This window comes from Oncorhynchus mykiss, chromosome 8 (genome assembly GCF_057628025.1).
Source record: "Oncorhynchus mykiss isolate SJ-2025 chromosome 8, ASM5762802v1, whole genome shotgun sequence".
In the NCBI taxonomy this organism is placed as follows: domain Eukaryota; kingdom Metazoa; phylum Chordata; class Actinopteri; order Salmoniformes; family Salmonidae; genus Oncorhynchus; species Oncorhynchus mykiss.
This window is the reverse complement of record NC_143029.1, coordinates 64,465,828-64,481,601: the sequence shown is the minus strand read 5'-3', so window position 1 is coordinate 64,481,601 and position 15,774 is coordinate 64,465,828. Positions and strand designations below refer to the sequence as shown.

The 15,774-nt window shown below is 40.3% G+C and overlaps 1 protein-coding gene across 18 annotated transcripts in view; it reads right to left on the bottom strand.

Moving 5' to 3' along the window:
• LOC110530308 (astrotactin-1) overlaps positions 1–15,774 on the bottom strand; it is a 270,605-nt gene that overhangs the window by 195,422 nt on the left and 59,409 nt on the right. For 4 of the 18 annotated variants that reach the window (XM_036985941.2, XM_090182267.1, XM_090182271.1 and 1 more), the window contains 4 exons: positions 13,176–13,331; positions 4,140–4,247; positions 2,161–2,310; positions 1,069–1,236 (listed from right to left, as the gene is read on the bottom strand). In XM_036985941.2, the coding sequence (XP_036841836.2) occupies positions 1,069–1,236; positions 2,161–2,310; positions 4,140–4,247; positions 13,176–13,331 (582 nt within the window). Of the gene's footprint in view, positions 1–1,068; positions 1,237–2,160; positions 2,311–4,097; positions 4,248–13,175; positions 13,332–15,774 lie in introns of all 18 variants that reach the window. The other 14 variants (XM_021613237.3, XM_036985940.2, XM_036985948.2 and 11 more) reach the window with 4 other exon arrangements.

Below are 15,774 nucleotides of genomic sequence, written 5' to 3'. Positions count from 1 at the left end.
ACTACCTGAGCCACTTGTGTGGGTTGTATACTCCGTCTACCACTAGCATTAAAAAGTGACCAAAACATCAGCCAGGAACTGAGAAGTGGTCTGTGGTCACCACCTGCATAACTACTCCTTTATTGCCCCCGATAACGGAGTAGTTATGCAGGTGGTGACCACAGACCACTTCTCAGTTCCTATGCTTCCTGTCTTGCTAATATATAGATAGACAGTACCAGTCAAAAATGTGTTTTTACAATAATCTACATAACATCAAAGGTTTCTGGAAAGGTGAAGAGCTGTGCGTACTCCGAAAAACAACCCTTCCAAGCCGTACTGCTTCTTGACACAATGCCCACTTAACCCAGATGTCAGCCACACCAATGTGTCGGAGGAAACAGCGACAACTGCTGCCCTCCTCTAACCCGGACAACGCTGGGCCAATTGTGCACCGCCCCATCTCCCAGTCGTGGCCGGCTGTGACAGAGCCTGGACTCGAACCCAGAATCTCTAGTGGAATCAACAGCTTGCACTGCGATGCAGTGCCTTAGACCACTGCGCCACTCAGGAGTCCCACTCCCCTTCTGTAAACCTAGGCATTTGAAAATAGTATTTGAAATAAGTATTTGAAAATACTTACAAATACAATTTGGTCGACCTCTTGGTTTTCTACAAATAACCATTCAATTACTAAAATAAAAGTACTGGGCTGTATATTTTCAAATACTTAGAAATACAGAAAAAATGTTTTTAAATAACAAATACTCAAATACACATGTATTTGAAGCCAGGTCTGCTTGTGATACAACCTCAAATACATCATTCCATTCCGTTCTGGATCTTTCTTGTATTCTGTACATTCATATACATTTGAGAACTACCTGAGAAACTTTTTTGAATTCTTTTTTTTAAGTGCAATCCTCTGTGGATCCAATGCACATTTGTATGTATACCTTTTCTGGCAAAATAAACACAATACAATTAACTTAAACGCAATATTGAAGTTCAATGAAAGTGCAGACAGATGTAATTGGTTGCCAGAGTTAGAGTGTGAGAATCGGTGGCATGCAATATGCGGTATAGTACCTGTCTCTGGATCACACTGGTGTTCACAGGGGTCCAGAATGCGGCGGCCACACAGCTCATTGATCCAAGGCCCGCTGGCATTCTGCTGGTAGTATAGCAACACCTGGGCCGGGTTCAGCCAGTCAGACGCATCCAGTTGACTGCCCTGCAGCAAAATGAACTTGGACCCTAAGAAAAAAAGGAAAGGGTTGTTGGTTGTTGGAAAACACACAGTTTAGGCACCTACCTGATCAATTAAAGGTTCAGTACTGTACGTCAGCAGTTCTATCAACATTTCTATTTAACAGTTCGTTAGTAGAGACTTATCACAAGGCACAAAAAAGAATACATTTTCTGAGTATTACATTTCCCCGGATGAAAAACAGCAATGAAATGGACAGGACACAATGTTCCGGCAACTCATTTCATATTTCTGAAGGTGCATTGCATACACAGCTGTGGCATAAATATGGATTTCTCCTAGGCAAAAACCTAGATTGTTATCACCTTAACCACAACATTACATTAAGTCTGATAAGATTGTGTAGACATTTATGGACACGTTCTAAATCGATCTGAGTTCCTGCGATTCAAAAGGCAAATTCACAATCCTTCATCTCTTTTCAACGTTGCCTCCCCTGGATGCCTTCCGGAATGATAATAACACCCGGAGTATCTGTGGAACACAGTTGTGGTTAGGAATCAAATCAAACCGGAATGATGGATGAGTAAGGCAAGTCACACCCCATAATATATCTGGACTGCCAGCTCCCATGATGGCTGAAAAATGCCAATGAGCCAAGAGTGAGTACTTGGCCTGCAGTGCTTTTCTGCAGGTGCTAGCTACCCTGAAATTCATTAGCGAGCCAGCCCAAGCACACAGAAAGTGGAGAGAGAGTGATGATACAGTGGGTGGTCACGACGACCTGGCCTGATTGTGCTTTGATGCTTTGAGGGCACATCTGTTGTGGTCTCACATGGGAGGAGAGAGGGGAGAGGGGAAGAATCAGCCTAGTGACATTTCCCCATTTCCCTTTGTCTGGGAGTGGGGTAGCAGAGAGCCATACAGTTATACTCATGTGGTTTTCAGGAGGGCAGGCGATCGCCCCTTACCGTCTGCGATGAGGTGCTCAGGCACATGGAGGATGACCCGGACGTTGAGGCCACAGGAGAGGTGTGAGGAGTACACCAGGCCGATCACACAGCTGACAACGCTGATCAAAGTCAGGGTGGTCTTATTGATGGGGCTTCGTGGGGAACCTGCTGGAAAAAAGAAGGACACAGACAACAAAGGGGAAGCATGTGATGCTGAAACCACACTGTGGCTATTTCCCAAATGGCACCTTATTCCCGTTATAGTGCACTACTTTTGACCAGGGCTCATAGGGTCAGGTAGTGCACAATAAAGGGAATATGGTGCCATTTGGGAAGCACCCCTTTACTCCCTCCAGCACCTCCACCAAGGGAGTCGCTTACAAACAAGTCATCACTGGGCTTTCTGCCCATGAAAGGGACCTCAGTATCAAACCGGTAGCTTTGGGAGATTTGGCTAGTCAAGTCTAGCTGGTGGGGCGATAAAAGTGTTCCTTTGAAGGGTGCTATTGCCATATGTGCTGAAGGAAAAAAAGAAAATAGCCCAAATAAGAGCAGTTCAGAGGTTGCTTTGCCTCTTTCTTCTCCTTTCCTGCCATCCGGTTTGGTGCAGCCCCACCAGAGTTCATTACTTATAGCACGCACGGGGATTGGAAATGGAGACAATTACATTAATAGAAGCCACCATCTATCTGCAATTTAAAGCTGATGTACCCCCCCAAAAAACAAAATGTCCTACCTTACAGCACACACACACACACACACACCCACACACACACACACACACACACACACACACACACACACACACACACACACACACACACACACACGCACACACACGCACACACACACCAACAACAATCTGACCTGTATTATAGGAAGCCAATAACAGCCTTCAACTTTGTTAGAAGTGATTCTTAATCCCTATCCAATGTTCCTCGATTACTGTCCCTTTTAGCATTCTTAAAATAACTCAGGCAGAACTTCTTAATTCAAAATATAGCTTAAGTTAATCCTTAAAAACAAAGGATTGCAGAGTAATACCGAGACCTAACTTGTAAAACAAATTCCCCCACATATAGGGAACTTATTACTGAGTGCATTTTTGCTAACAAGGGAACATAATCTTATAATTCAAATTCCCTTTTTTGCAATGTGACACAAAGCCACAAACTTCATCCATTACGTTTTTTTAACAAAAAGAGAATGAAAAATGAATCCCATCATTATGACACTCTCTTTCTGCACATCTTTGTTTGTTTTGTTTTAACATCTACAGATGGTATTGCATTTCAGTAACATGATTTAAGGTATCCAGATAAAAAATAAAAAAAATAAAGTAATGTCTCATCAAATCAACATTTATTTTGATTTAGCTTCACGGTTTGTGTAGAAATGCACATTCTATTCTTAACTGCTTTACTAATTGAATGTGTTGGTTATTTTGTTTATGACACCTGTGCAAAATCTTAATTGGTTGGAGGCGGTGTTGAGGATGTTGAGGCAGGCATGCCATATCTGGTCGTTCAGATGCTTTTATTTTGGTTCCCCACATCCCCCACATCATTACTGTACATCACAGTGCCAAGGACATATAGCATGCTCACAAACATACTGTTGGTACCATGCGCTTTCACGGTCACACAACAACAATACAAGCCAATCGCTTCCTTTATTTCAAACATTACAATGCTAAAAACATCATTGTCTCAAGTTAGGCAGATATCAAAATCGTACACATACTCAAAGGGGTTAGAACAAAGCACATTGTTAACACCAACCATGATCACTAGCAAAGAGAGAATGTTTGAATCTATGTGTATGTGTTTGAACTCAAGCATTGCAAACACATACATTAGTTGTCCATTCATCTCCTCTAATATATGCATTTTTTATTGTCATCATGCGAGTATGAAATCAGATGATGTCCGTACAGTATAATATTCCTTCCTTACCCCCTGAGCCCCACGCGCTGTTGGCGTTACCATTTCTCATACCTCGGCTGCGGCGCCTGCTGCGATTGGGGTCAGTGTAAAAGGTCAGCTGAGGTTCGCTGTCGGCCTCCGTGCCCGAGTCCCCGTCTGGGTTTAAAAAGGTTGAACCCGCTATAGAATTCACACAAAAAAATGCTCATCACAATAACGATGTGGTGTCCTCTGTTTGGATGAAATGCGTGGAATACATTGGATGTCCATTGACCAATTCTGCAGTTGATTAAGGAATTTATACAGCAAGTTTTTTTTTCTACAATCACTTTGCATTGCCATCACCATACTAATAGCCATATGTAATCGTTACAGTAATATGGCAAGTAGAAAGGGAGAGCTATGTACCCCTGCATAGCAGTCCCATGGGAATTACATACTGACTGTTCTCAATTACAAATGGATCATGTTGACACTTGAAGTGTTCATCGAAAAGAAACATCAACAAATGCATAATTCATTATAAAAGATGTGGATTCGATTATTTACATTGCCTGAAGGTTAAAAATGTGTAGCTGTATCAAAATCTTGATAGTGAAACTGAAAACTTGAGGCGTCTGTGCTAATATCCACATTCCTGTACCACTAAATGAGACCTTTAATGAATGTTTCTAATAACATTAAGGGAACTGATTGGAGTTGTGTGTTACGCAACATATTGTACTGCTTGCCTTGGATCAGTGTTAGCCATACGGTACATGCAAAACATTCTGGCATGTTTTGGAGTCTGTTAAAGTTTTAACAGCTGGATTGTTGTTACATTTTCACATTTTGATCATGCTATGGTACGAATGGAAAATAATAACTGGAACAGTGGGCTAATTCTTCAGCTTTTATAAAACATGTCTATCTTCAGTATATTCTATACAAGACATACAGTTATACCCTCTCTCAGGAAGTGATTAATACATGGATTCATGAGGTGGAAAGTATGAAAGTCACATAACAACAACATACATCCAATGGTATTCTGTCACAATTCATTAAACCAACATGACTCTGGCTAAGTCCCAAACGCACCCTATTCTTAGACAGGCCGATTCAGACTTACGAAATGTACACCTTCCCTACTCACTTCTCAGTAGTTGATATTTAGACTTACCTTATGGAGGCACTTAATGAGATTTGAGGGCGTGGTTCCCTTGTGTGCTCTGAATAAATTAAATTCAACACCAAAAACGACTAATTAGATCAGGGAGTTTTTTGGGGAAGAAATCTCTTGAAATATGGTGTACCTTTAATTTGAATTTGATCTTGAATGTAGACTATGGAGAATATATAAAGATAGCAATGAAAACATATGCATATTTGTCGTCTCCATTTCAGAACCCATGGGTAGATTTAAAAACACTGATTTTACACATTATTATTAATGTTTAGGGAATAATCATGAATCCTACTCCATGTAAAAATACAGCCTTTACGCACGAACAAAAAAAAGTGGTTTGACAACGGAAGTAGTATAGCCTACAATATAATTATAATACCCTAATTTCCCACATTGATCATGGAACTGTGTGATAGCAAGTTTCCAGTCCTGCACCGTGCATCAAGTTCAAAGTAATGATTTGAGCAGCATAAATGAGCTCCATAATGATTTAATTAGCCTACATGCCCCAATGTATTTTATACTACTATTTGTATTTGGCCTTCATTAAATAGCATCCACTATTACTTGACCATCAGCCACAACCACAAGGACGTGACAACGTTTACAGAGGAAATAAATAAAGGTAGGCTAAATCAAACAATGTAATAGAACAAACACTAAATTGGCAGTTAAATATACTGGGACTATTACCTGAGCTACGGATAGTGGCTAATATTATTTAACATAGGCTATTGTCTACAAATTGAAGGAAAAAGGGAAAGTTGTGGAATATGAATAAAACATTCTAAAATAGATTGTCATTTAGCCTATATTTACAATCCCCTTATTCAAACAGATTACTCATTTAACTAGCTCTTATCAATAGCTCTTATCATATACTGTACAGTGCATGGAGAATGGTGTTATTTCAATCGCAAAACAGAAAGTAGTCCTACATGCTATTTCCACTTGGAACAGGCAGGTTCGCTAGACCTTACTCATGGTTTCCTCGTGGGTAAAGGTGATGGAATTATTTAGGTAAATAAGTCAAGGCCATAATACGGTGTATCTATAGACACACCTCTGCCACATCTCCATATCTTTAATTTCACCAAACATGTCAATAGTGGGTGATTGCAGCCCACAATTCAGGGCATTCCTGCCTGTGGGCATCCCATTGGTTCCTGCGTGAATGCCACCCCCCTCGAGCATGCCATCTTCATGCTTGCCAACACTTTGGATTTTCTGGATTTTCCCAGATTGTCTATGCAATTAAAATGTGGGTCAAAAGGGAAATACAAGTATTATCTGAGTTCTCCAGGGGTCGAATGACACTGTCTACCGGTGTCCTAGCTGGCTAGCTAGCTACCGGTGTTGTCCCCGCCTCCTGCCTGCTGTGTACCGCAGTCCTCCTAGCTAACTAGCACGCAGTGTCATTCGCTTCCGCCTGCCAAACACCTGCCCTCACCGTCGTTAACAGAACTGTGGGAAAGCAATGCCGACAGCTATCGTTGTTGCTTGTCACCCTTACCTCTTCTTCTTCTGTGGGGTTTATCGGCAGTTAGCATCCAACTTTATGGTGCAATACTGGCACCTACTGTACTGGAACGCCCCGTGTCCCACTTGTGTACCAGAGTCATAGCTTAAAAATGGACCAGTAGAAGTATAAAGAGGGGTTCTTGCAGATGCAGGAATGCCCACATGCAGGAACACCCCTAATTGCGAGCCGCAATTGCACCCTTCTCAAACGCTCACCTTGCTGGCACTTGCATTTCTTCCTTGCTTAAGTTGAAGGTCAAAATGCGTGTATGAGAAAATTGCATAAAAAGGTAATAAAGTTAAATTATGTGCGTATCTCTGGTCTGAATTTTACCCATAGTGCAGTACTTTTACATTTATCCTACCCAGCACAGCACAGGAAAAATGCTTTCATTATGCTGCATCAGGAAGAGAGATGCATGATAAGACTGGGCCATGGAATATGTATCCTCAGTCGGGGGATAATACAGTTTGTGTCAGTCCATATTATGACTACATCCACTATCCATTACAGAGATGGAAGATGGTGCTGTTCTGGTACAACGCAAGGGAGAATAAAGTAATACATGTTCAATCATTATCAGTAATCATTATCTCATTGAAGCCATTAGATTGAGGCTTTGGCATTGTGAAAATAGCATATCTAAAAGGGTATTGTTTTAAGTAGGCTGTATAGACTACATTGGGAATCCAATTGAAGCAAATGACTGTTTTGGTAGAAGCATTAACATTGAAACCTATAATTTAAAAAGGATGTGTTATAGCTCCTCTCACAAGTTTTAGTGGTCTTGCTATTACAAAGTAAGCAGACAAATCCATCAAAGCTTAAAGCTATGCTGGCTCAGCTGGAAATCCTAGCACCACTAACTTCATTTTGAATTGCTCATTGACAATAGCATAAAAAATCCAAACCAAGACATTGCCTTTAATTAAACCACAAAAGGTTCTCCAAAACAAAGGGTGAATAAAAATGTCTCTGGCAAGCATAAACATCTGACAAAGTGGAAGCTCTGTCTTGAAAAGTACTGTAAAGAACAAATAGTTTCATGTACAAGATGGCATTACTAAGGCACTGTTTCAGCAGAATGACATTGACTTGATAACAATATTCACAGGGAGCATATAAACTACAAAAATAAAAGTGATTCCATTGATAAACTATTTTACAAACATTTATAGCACATAACAATCCCTAACAACAAAAAATGAACTGTTCTCAAGAACTGAGTTAAATATTGATATAATCAAAGGACAAAATATATAATTGTGAAAGGAGGTGAAACAAATGTCAACATGACACTCAGAGGATACAATTAGTGTTTCTCTAGGTTACAAAGAAGAAATAAAGCACCTTCCAAGGAATTAACAACAAATCGAATGCAGCAGTTTGAAAAGACTCTGTTAGCCTCAACAATTAGGCACGGGGCAAAAGGTGCAAAGCTCTATGGCAACGAATAAAGACGGACTCTTTTAAACATTCAACACATGATGTTGCTTAGCACTAGGCATGCACTGCAGGTACAAATACCGCTTACAATACAGTTATTTTGCCCGGAGCTTTCGGGGTCCGGATCTCAATAAATATAGAGGACTTTTGGCAGCAGCGACAATGACACTGGAATGACAATCACTGGGGAGAGGTGCAAAAACCCAAATGAGTACTACCAATAGAAATCTGACAAAAGGCTTGTAACCACAACTGTAGAGAGAACGTGTAAAACGTGTAAAAAGGTGATTGCATGAGAAGTACTGCTGGGACACAGATGAGAATCTTTAACATTTTGAACAGTGTTAACATCCAACAACAATTATGACTTTTGACTCCAAATTCAGAGAGAGCTTCATCTTTGGGCTTGTTGTTCCAAATATAATGTGGAGTAATTGTATGGCTGGATCGCTAACGTACTGTATGCTACAATTAAAAGGGTAGAGTTGCTTTGAGACGAGCACTTCAATTTCCCGATATGAATAACAAGTTCAGTATAACAAGACAAGGGCTCCTTGAAGCAGACAACAAACACCAAACAGACAACAGCTGTGACAAAGACAGCTATCCCAACCTCGCTGTTTGGCTTGCCATACACGTTGAGCAGCACATTTGAGGGAGGCATAAACATTTGATGCGTAAAAGCTTCCCCCCAATACTAAACGCTGTTAAATGTCCACTGAGAATAGCAAAAAGACCTTACATATGCATGTGCATATTTTATCACTCGGATTCCAAAACAAAAACAATAGATGTCCAAACAAAAACAATAGATGAAGCAATATAACCCCAGGCTTAGTCTTTCCAATTCCGATTTACTGGACTGTGTACACTTTGTACATAGAACCACCAAGGGGTTTGTTGTGGAGAGAAAAAGTTGTCACAAAAAGGATCAGATAAAGAGCAGATAAAATGATAACGCATTTAGAGTTGTCCTCCATTGTTCTTTGTCCTCTGGTGTTCCAAATAAACAAATTCAACTAAATGAATAAGATAAATATGCAAATGGTGTATGTTTAATTCTGAAGGCGGCAATCTCATTGAGAGCGGGCTGTAGGGCTGTGAGAGATTGCTTTCAGAGAGCAGAAAACCAAAGGCTGCTCATAACTCTGAGAGACAGATAGGCTGGGGGAAGCCAAGAGCCAATGGAGCATTTTGCGGACATGGTATGCTTTTATTTTGCCATTGAATTAGCAAACAGATTGGATCTTTAGCATTTTCTGTCCTGAAAGTGATCAGCTAATTCACTTCTGTTTTGCCCAACAGGCTTTCCAGAATACCAAGTGAATATGGCATTAGTGTGCTGTGTTACGTACACTGCTCTCTCTGTTCTCAAAGTCTATTATTGATAAAAGTTATTCATTTTTATTTTTTTTCTTCCTTAGCGAGATTTGATTTATGTTCTCATTATGAAGCAAAAAGATATAGCAGGTGCATATCCACAATACAGGTTTTCAAGAAATATCAGACAGAAAAGGGAACATTCTCCTATGCTCTCTGAGAAAGTCACAAAGTTGCACAGCAATGCAAATAAATATTTTCAACCAAGACAACAGTAGGGGAGAGTGGGGCATGTTGAGCTATTTCTTACATTCAGCATCACTACGTCAAAGGAAATATAGTATTCTATCTAACAGGATATATACATATACAATACCAGTGAAAAGTTTGGACACACCTACTCATTCAAGGGATTTTCTTTATTTTTACAATTTTCTACATTGTAGAATATAAGTGAAGACATCAAAACTATGAAATAACACATGGAATCATGTAGTAACCAAAAAAGTGTTAAACCAATCAAAATATATTTCACATTTTAGATTCTTCAAAGTAGCCACCCTTTGCCTTGACAGCTTATCACACTCTTGGCCTTCTCTCAACAAGCTTCACCTGGAATGCTTTTCCAACAGTCTTGAAGGAGTTACCACATATGCTGAGCACTTGTTGGCTGCTTTTCCTTCACTATGCGGTCCAATTCATCCCAAACCATCTCAATTGGGTTGAGGTTGGATGATTGTGGAGGCCAGGTCATCTGATGCAGCACTCTATCACTGTCCTTCTTGGTCAAAAAGCCCTTACACAGCCTGGAGTTGTGTTGGGTCTTTGTCCTGTTGAAAAACAAATGATAGTCCCACTAAGCACAAACACGATGGGATGGCATATCGCTGCAGAATGCTGTGGTAACCATGCTGGTTAAGTGTGCCTTGAATTCTAAATAAATCACAGACAGTGTCACCAGCAAAGCACCCGCACACCATCACACCTCCTCCTCCATGCTTCACGGTGGGAACCACACATGTAGAGATCATCTGTTCACCTACTTTGTGTCTCACAAATACACGGCGGTAGGAACCAAAAATCTCAAATTTGGACTCATCACACCAAAGGACAGATCATTGCTCGTGTTTCTTGATCCAAGCAAGTCTCTTTGTGTTATTGTTGTCTTTTGGTAGTGGTGTCTTTGCAGCAATTCGACCATGAAGGTCTGATTCAAGCAGTCTCCTCTGAACAGCAGTCTGTTACTTTAACTCTGTGAAGCATTTATCTGGGCTGCAATCTGAAGTGCAGTATACTCTAATGAACTTGTTCTCTGCAGCAGAGGTAACTCTGGGTCTTCCTTTCCTGTGGCGGTCCTCATGAGAACCAGTTTCATCATAGTGCTTAATGTTTTTTGTGACTACACTTGAAGAAACTTCATGTCTTAAAGTAACGATGAACTGTCATTTCTCTTTGTTTATTTGAGCTGTTCTTGCCATAATGTAGATGTGATTTTTTACCAAATAGGGCTATATTCTGTATACTACCCCTACCTTATCACAACACAACTGATTGGCTCAAACGCATTAGGAAGGAAAGAAATTCCACAAATTAACTTTTATCAAGGCACGCCTGTTAATTGAAATGCATTCCAGGTGACTACCTCATGAAGCTGGTTGAGAGAATGCCAAGAGTGTGCAAAGCTGTCATCAAGTCAAAGGGTGGCTTCTTAGAAGACTCTAAAATATATCTTGATTTGCTGAACACTTTTTTCTATATTACATGATTCCATATGTGTTATTTCATAGTTTTCATGCCTTCACTATTATTCTACAATGTAGAAAATAGTAAAAATAAAGAAAAACCCTTGAATGAGTAGCTGTGTCCAAACTTTTGACTGGTACTGTATATCAGGACATTGTGTTTCCCTGGAAATAGTCAGATTTTTTTTTTTCTTATTTTTGCAAATTAAATACATAAATATCTATTTCACATAAGTATTCACACCCCTGAGTCAATACTTTGTAGAAGCACCTTTGGCAGTGATTATAGCTGTGAGTCTGTCTGGGTTAGTCCCTAAGAGCTTTCCACACCTGGATTGTGCAACATCTGCTTGACTGAGGGACCTTACAGATAATTGTAAGTGTGGGGTACAGAGATGAGGTAGTCATTAAAAAAACATTATTTTTGCACACAGTGAGTCCATGCAACTTATTATATGACTTGTTAAGCAAATGTGTACTTCTAAACATATTTAAACTTGCCATAACAAAGGGGTTGAATACTTATTAACTCAAGAAATGTCCAGATTTACATTTTCAATTAATTTGTAGTCCACTTAGACATTATGGGGCATTGTGTATCATCCAGTGACCCCCCACAAATCTAAATTTAATCAATTTTTAATTCAGTCTGTAACACAAGAAAAGATTGGAAAGAGTTAAGGGGTGTGAATAACTGTATATGCATAAAACTGACCAGATCTAATCATCATTTGTATGGGGTATATTGATTTGACCATTGGCTTAACTTGCCTCTAACCAAAAGGCACAATTGACCCCAAAGCAACCATTTTCACCATATTAGCCCACAGCTACAGTACAAGGACGCACTTTCATGATAGGTTTAGGACCTCATGTATTAGCTTATAGAGACCCCAACTGATCTATAAAACAGTCTATAAAATATCTACTTTGGTTTAGATACAAACTAAATATTTTTTTTGTTTTTGGGACCTAACTTGCTTACCACTTTTATCATATATTTTCTGGCTTCACAGAATCCATGAAATGATGACCTCTTCCTAAATATTTGGTCACATGATTAATTTTGTGTATGGCTTCCTAGAAACGAGGTGGCTCAACTAACCCTTTGGCACGACTCTAACCCCACTCTTCTCTATCTGAAACCAGAGTCATGTTTGTTTCTCACAATTCTCATCATAATTCACAAAATGAGATGGAAATGGTGGTTGACACAAATTAATCTTTCATAACTGTAAAATTACTTTACACAACAGCTTTATAGTTCCCTAGCCACCACTACATGCTGAATGAGCTGGTTAGCGTGACATTGCTATTTGAATCCTCTATTCTATAACATCCCACACACTAGAATTGCTTTTCTAACCAGAAAATAAACCATCCACACTAGTCAGTCATGGAGCAAAGTGGATTATGATCAGGGTCAACAGAACAAACTGGTGTCTCATTTCAGAATGACATGCCCTCTTTTTCAATACTCTCTTATAAGAGTCTCTTAAAGGGATGCTTCGGGATTTTGGAAAAGAGGCCCTTTATCTATGTTCCCCAGAATCAGATGATCTCATGGATACCATTTGGACACAGAGACTTAAAAATGGTATCAATGAGTTCATCTGACTCTGGGGAAGTAGATAAAGGACCTCAATGCCAAAATCCCGAAGTATCCCTTTAAGGACAAAACACACAGTGCCTACGAATAGTTAAAGGCAGTGCGTAGCCATGATATTGCCTCTGAACAAAACATTGGCTGTCATTGCTCTGTTCATTTCTGGACAAATGTACATTATCGGCACTGTTCCCGTTTTGGCCACATTTCCAGTCGTGGGTCGGCATGGTGTGTTTTATCCTTTACTGTCAGAGAACACACAATGGTCAGAATGGGAGTGGATATGGATCGATGAATGACTCACCTCGGGTTTTGCTGGACAGACGTTGTTTGCGTTGACTGGTGGAGGTGTTGTGGGGGAGGAGAGTGTTCTGCTGCAGGTGATTGCTGTCAATGGGGCTGGTGGCTATGATGTTGTCCTTGTACTTGTTCATTAGGGACAACTTTGTATTGTCACTCCCTGATGATGACAGAACAATCATAATTAGGGAGAGAAACGAGACAGGTGTAGTATAAACCCACTAATACAGGATTAAAATGTGAAAAAGTAGCATGTCATTCTGAGGGGACAATAGCTTTAAAATAATGAGAATCAGCACTACACAGTAAAGTATATCCTTATAGGGCTACATACTTTATTCCCTCTTCTTGTTTTTTTCTGCCGACTGTAGCGTTCACACAGAATAGCTACAGCCAAAACAAGTCAGTTTATAATGCATAATTTCCTGTCACAACTAGAGAACATTTCATTGGCTGGTATTTCTTCTGACCACAACCAACAATATTGAGAGAGGCTTTTATTGAGGTAGTTTATTGCCTTATCTAAATTAGTTTAGCACTTAATGTAAAATGCATGAAATTATTCCACTTCAATATCCTCCTGGGAGTTTTATTTAGACTTTGAAACTAGATGCAATCTCAAAACCAATCAGCACAATCTAGAATGTCATATTTCTTACATTTGGAAAAGTATGTCTTGTGCTAATTGAAATTCTGTGGGTATTTCAAATCATTGCTGTTCCATATATTTCTCAGGGGGTGTTTTTAATTCTAAGGTCCACTGATTACAAATGAGGATATTTCCAAAGCAAATGACTGTGAATGAATGAGTGCATTGAAAATAGCCAATAAGCCAAACACGTGTATGATATTTGAGTTAGACAATATTGAATGCTTCTGAATAATCTCTCTCTGATGCATTGTTTGTATTGTATTACCTCCTATTGTAGGTAGATAGTCAAATCATACCGGAGCAAGTGAGATAAAGATAAATAGTAGCAAAATAGAAAGGACTTTGTATTTCTAGCAGGGTCAGATGGATGATTTAGTGGTTTAGCAAAACACACATGCTCAGACCATAGCCAGAGTCATTATACGACTAGCACTTTGGTCGTACGTAATATCATTACACTATTACTGTAGCAGTTGCATGAAAGAATTATATAAATCCTACAGTGCCAAAAAAAATGTCTGTGTTGGACCAAATTACTCAATTCTTTCGATATCCTTGAAGATTAATTTCACTTCAGGTGCACACATACAAGTAACTACCAAAATAAAGGAAACATTTGAGTAAATGAGGGATACATTCACATTGAATTGTTCCTTGCCCCAGGCTAAGACTGGCCCTGGGCTAGCTACAGCGGCTTGCAAAAGTATTCACCCCCCTTTGGCATTTTTCCAATTTTGTTGTCTTACAACCTGGAATTAAACATTTTGTGGGTTGGTATCATTTGATTTATAGAACATGCCTACAACTATGAAGATGCAAAATATTTTTCATTGTGGAACAAACAAGAAATAAGACAAAATAACAGAACTTGAGCATGCATACCTATTCACCCCCCCCCCCCCCCCCCCCCCCCAAAAAAAAAAAGAATAGTCAATACTTTGTTGAGCCACCATTTGCAGCAATTACAGCTGCAAGTCTCTTGGGGTATGTCTCTATAAGCTTGGCACATCTGGGATGTTTGCCCATTCTTCAAGGTAAAACTGCTCCAGCTCCTTCAAGTTGGATGGGTTCGCCTCCCGGGTGGCGCAGTGGTTAAGGGCGCTGTACTGCAGCACCAGCTGTGCCATCAGAGTCCCTGGGTTCGCGCCCAGGCTCTGTCGTAACCGCCCGCGACCGGGAGGTCCGTGGGGCGATGCACAATTGGTCTAGCGTCGTCCGGGTTAGGGGTGGCTTGGTCAGTAGGGATGTCCTTGTCTCATCGCGCACCAGCGACTCCTGTGGCGGGCCGGGCGCAGTGCGCGCTAACCAAGGTTGCCAGGTGCACGGTGTAGCCTCCGACACATTGGTGCGGCTGGCTTCCGGGTTGGATGCGCGCTGTGTTAAGAAGCAGTGTGGCTGGTTGGGTTGTGTATCGGAGGATGCATTACTTTCAACCTTCGTCTCTCCCGAGCCCGTACGGGAGTTGTAGCGATGAGACAAGATAGTAGCTACAACAATTGGATACCACGAAATTGGGGAGAAAAAGAAAAAAAAATATTTAAAAAAAGTTGGATGGGTTCCGCTGGTGTACAGCGGAACAGTCATACCACAGATTCTCAATTGGATGACTAGGCCATTCCAAGACATTTAAATGTTTCCACTTAAACCACTCAAGTGTTGCTTTAGCAGTATGCTTAGGGTCATTGTCCTACTGGAAGGTGAACCTCGTTCCCAGTCTCAAATCTCTGGAAGTCTGAAACAGGTTTCCCTCAAGAATTTCCTTGTATTCACTGCCATCCATCATTCCTTCAATTCTGACCAGTTTCCCTGTCCTGCCGATGAAAAACATCCCCACAGAATGATGCTGCCAGAACCATGCTTCACTGTGGGGATTTTTATTTTTATTTTCACTTCACCAATTTGGACTATTTTGTGTATGTCCATTACATGATATCCAAATAAAAATCCAGTT